General features: G+C 28.3%; 1 protein-coding gene across 1 annotated transcript; it reads left to right on the plus strand.

Annotated features, from left to right (window-relative positions):
- The first annotated feature begins 216 nt into the window (after nucleotides 1-216).
- On the plus strand, nucleotides 217-3,816 carry Chro.30098 (hypothetical protein). Its single annotated transcript, XM_660291.1, has 1 exon — nucleotides 217-3,816. The coding sequence occupies one exon, from the start codon at nucleotides 217-219 to the stop codon at nucleotides 3,814-3,816; it is 3,600 nt and encodes a 1,199-aa protein (XP_665383.1).
- The last annotated feature ends 59 nt before the right edge of the window (nucleotides 3,817-3,875 follow it).

Consider the following 3,875-nt stretch of genomic DNA (forward strand, 5'->3'; position numbering starts at 1 on the left):
AATGGAACTTGGGGATTTGATTATTCTATTAATGGTTTAATAAATTTATATACATTAAATAATGGAATAGAGGATGTATTGGTAATTTATTTCTTTAATAATAGAGTAGCTTTACAAGATTTAATAAATTCAAATTCTTGTTCTGGTCCTTATCCTGAGAATTCTCAAGTCAATGTTGGTGATTTAATCAAATGGTCAATAGGAATAGATTCTTTAATGAATTTATATTTAAATATATTAGATGATAATGTAACAGGAAAGAATTATACTGTTTGTTATATAAAGAATTTGAATCAATTTGGTGGTGGATTTAAATATTTATCTCCATTAGGTTATAAACCAAATTATTCAAGATTTATTCAAGAAATATCTCCAAAATTCCAAGATGGTGGTTATGAGTCAACATCTAAACCTGATAATGGTTATTATTTCCCAGAAAAAGATGTAAATACTGGACAATATAATCCTGATGATAAATATGGAGAAAATAGTTATCCATTTTTCCCACCAGGAGTTCAACCAGCTCCAATTGATGGTGATGAGAATAATACACCTCCAGGTTATCATTATAATACAACAACTGGTCAATTTGAGAAGAATGAAGATCATCCAAATCCTGATGAAATTAATCCATTCCAACCAAATCATATTGTTGATGGTATTTCAGAATGTGATCTTTACTTATTCTCAACTTGTAATGCAACATCTACTAAATTTATGCCAGATGGTACTATATTTAAACAAGGTTGGACATTATTTGTAATGATTAATACAGGAGTTCCAGATTATGATCCAAATAATGTAAATAATAATTATAATTATAGATATGAATTTATTAGTAGTACTAATAGTAATACTGGTGGTGGTACATTATCAGATAAATTAATATTATCATTGGAATATAATAATGAAACAGTTACATTTAGGAATGAAATAACAGGTGAGGAAGATGTTGTAGGTTCTCCACAATGTGGTCCATATTGTTCAACTTATCCAAAAGGTTATTTTGCTTTCTGGTTAACTTATGATTCAAAATATAATTACTTTATTATATCAGTCAATAGTAATAATGATTATTTAACATCAATTTCAGCTGATAATACTGATATGATTTTTAATAAGATTATTCCAAAAGGAAATAACGTTAATAATAGTTATAATATTTGGTATTTAAATAGTCAAAATAGGTTGCCTGTTTCAATAGCTACTACAACAACTACTACGACTACAACAACTACAACAACTACAACAACTACAACAACTACCACTACTACTACTACAACTACTACTACTACAACCACCACAACCACAACAACTACCACTACTACTACGACTACTACATCAACTACTACTACTACGACTACTACATCAACTACTACAACCACGACTACTACTACAACTACCACTACAACAACTACCACTACTACTACTACAACTACTACAACCACCACAACAACTACCACTACTACTACAACCACCACAACCACAACTACCACCACAACAACTACAACCACCACCACTACCACCACTACTACAACTACAACAACTACCACTACTACTACTACAACTACTACCACTACTACTACTACAACCACCACAACCACAACTACCACCACAACAACTACAACTACTACCACAACAACCACTACCACTACGACGACTACTACAACCACTACCACTACTACTACAACTACTACAACTACTACGACGACTACTACAACCACCACCACTACCACCACTACTACTACAACTACCACTACAACCACTACCACTACTACTACCACCACAACTACAACAACTACGACGACTACTACAACAACTACCACCACTACGACGACTACTACAACCACTACCACTACTACTACTACCACCACCACTACCACCACCACTACTACAACCAATCCTCCATGGGACCAAATAATTCAAGATAATTGTGAATTAGAACCAAATAATCAACCATGTAGAGGTTTTAATTCAACCATCCCATCAATAGTCAATCAAGGAAATCTCTTCTGGATTGATTCTAATATTGCTTATTATTCTCCTAAAAATTATAATATCCGAAAATTATACTTTACAGAAAATAATAATCCAATTTCAAATGATGGTTATTATTGGATGGGATATAACTTCATGAAAGATAATGATCCTGTATTTACTCTCTTATTCAATGAAACTTATCTAACTATTAAAGATTGGAAAGGAAAACAAGAATATTATTCACCTTATACTAATGAAAAACTTGCTTATAATAATATGAACTTTACTATAGGAATTGGATTAAGTAGATTAGGACTCTATTTAATGAATTCCAAATTACAAAGTTTAATACAAATTCAACCTCAATATGATTATTCATTTAATCATGTCAAACAATTATTATATGATAATCAAGTTATTACTAATTATTTATTACAAGATGGTTTCCTTTATCCAAATACTCTTTTATATGAAGGATATGAAAAATGTTCATTATATAATAATTGTCTATCAAATAAATTAGAATGTAATTCTCAAGTTCTAACAGGTATTTGTTCAACTTTATCTCCTGGATTAAATTTAGAATTTGAAACAGAAATTAAATCAACAAATCTTAATAATGGTACTTGGGGTGAAATATTTAAACAATCTGATTTATTAAATACTTATATTATTAGTTCCAATAATGAAGATCAATATATTATTTATATATATTCCAATAGAATTGCTATTCAAGATTTAAATAATTATATTAGTTGTTCTGGTCCATATCCTAATGGTAATTTAATTCATATTGGATCTAAACTTATTTGGAAAATTGGTTTTGATTCATATTATTCAATATATTTAAATGTATATGATCAAATAAATCATGAATATTATTCAATATGTCAACTTAAACCTGTTATTCATCATATTACAAGTCTAGATCTTATTAATGCTGTTATTACTAATAATAATAATAATAATAATAATAATAATAACAATAATAATAAAAATAATACAAGTAATACCTTTGGAATAGATTCTATTGATTATATTTATACAAGAGGATATAATCCATCAAATACTAAATTTATTCAATATATTAATAATTTCCCAAGAGGTGGTTATAAATCTTCATCATCTTCAAATTCAAATCCAAATCTAGTCACTTCTTATTATTATCCTTATTTTGATAAATCTATCAATGAATTTAATCCATTATATAATTATGGTAAAAATTATGCATTCTATCCACCTGGTATTAAACCTGCTCCTATTATTGGAAATTATCATACAACTCCTCCAAATTATCATTATAATACAACAACTGGTCAATTTGAGAAGAATGAAGATCATCCAAATCCTGATGAAATTAATCCATTCCAACCAAATCATATTGTTGATGGTATTTCAGAATGTGATCTTTATTTATTCTCAACTTGTAATGCAACTTCTGCAAAAATTATGCCAGAAGATACCATATTTAAACAAGATTGGACATTATTTGTAATAATTAGTACTGGTATTCCTGAATATGAAGATAATTCTAATAATATTGATCTTTATAATTATAAATATTACTTTATTAATTATGATAAAGATACTGGAAATGAGGAAATTATATTGANTTTGTTACTTAGGAATGAAACTGTTACTTTAAAGAATCATATTACTAATATAGAAAAAACTGTTGGTTCTCCACAGTGGGGTCCTTATTGTTCAACTTATCCAAAAGGTTACTTTGCTTTCTGGTTAACTTATGATGAAGATAATGATCTTTATGAAATCTCTATTAATTCCAATACAGAAATTTTACTTAAATTACCCAGCTTCAAACCAAAAATTCAATAAGATAATTTCTAGATCCAGCTGTTATACTAATACCAACACTAATCCAAATCCTAATAATT

Source organism: Cryptosporidium hominis (genome assembly GCF_000006425.1).
Source record: "Cryptosporidium hominis TU502 chromosome 3 CHRO013058, whole genome shotgun sequence".
NCBI lineage: Eukaryota > Apicomplexa > Conoidasida > Eucoccidiorida > Cryptosporidiidae > Cryptosporidium > Cryptosporidium hominis.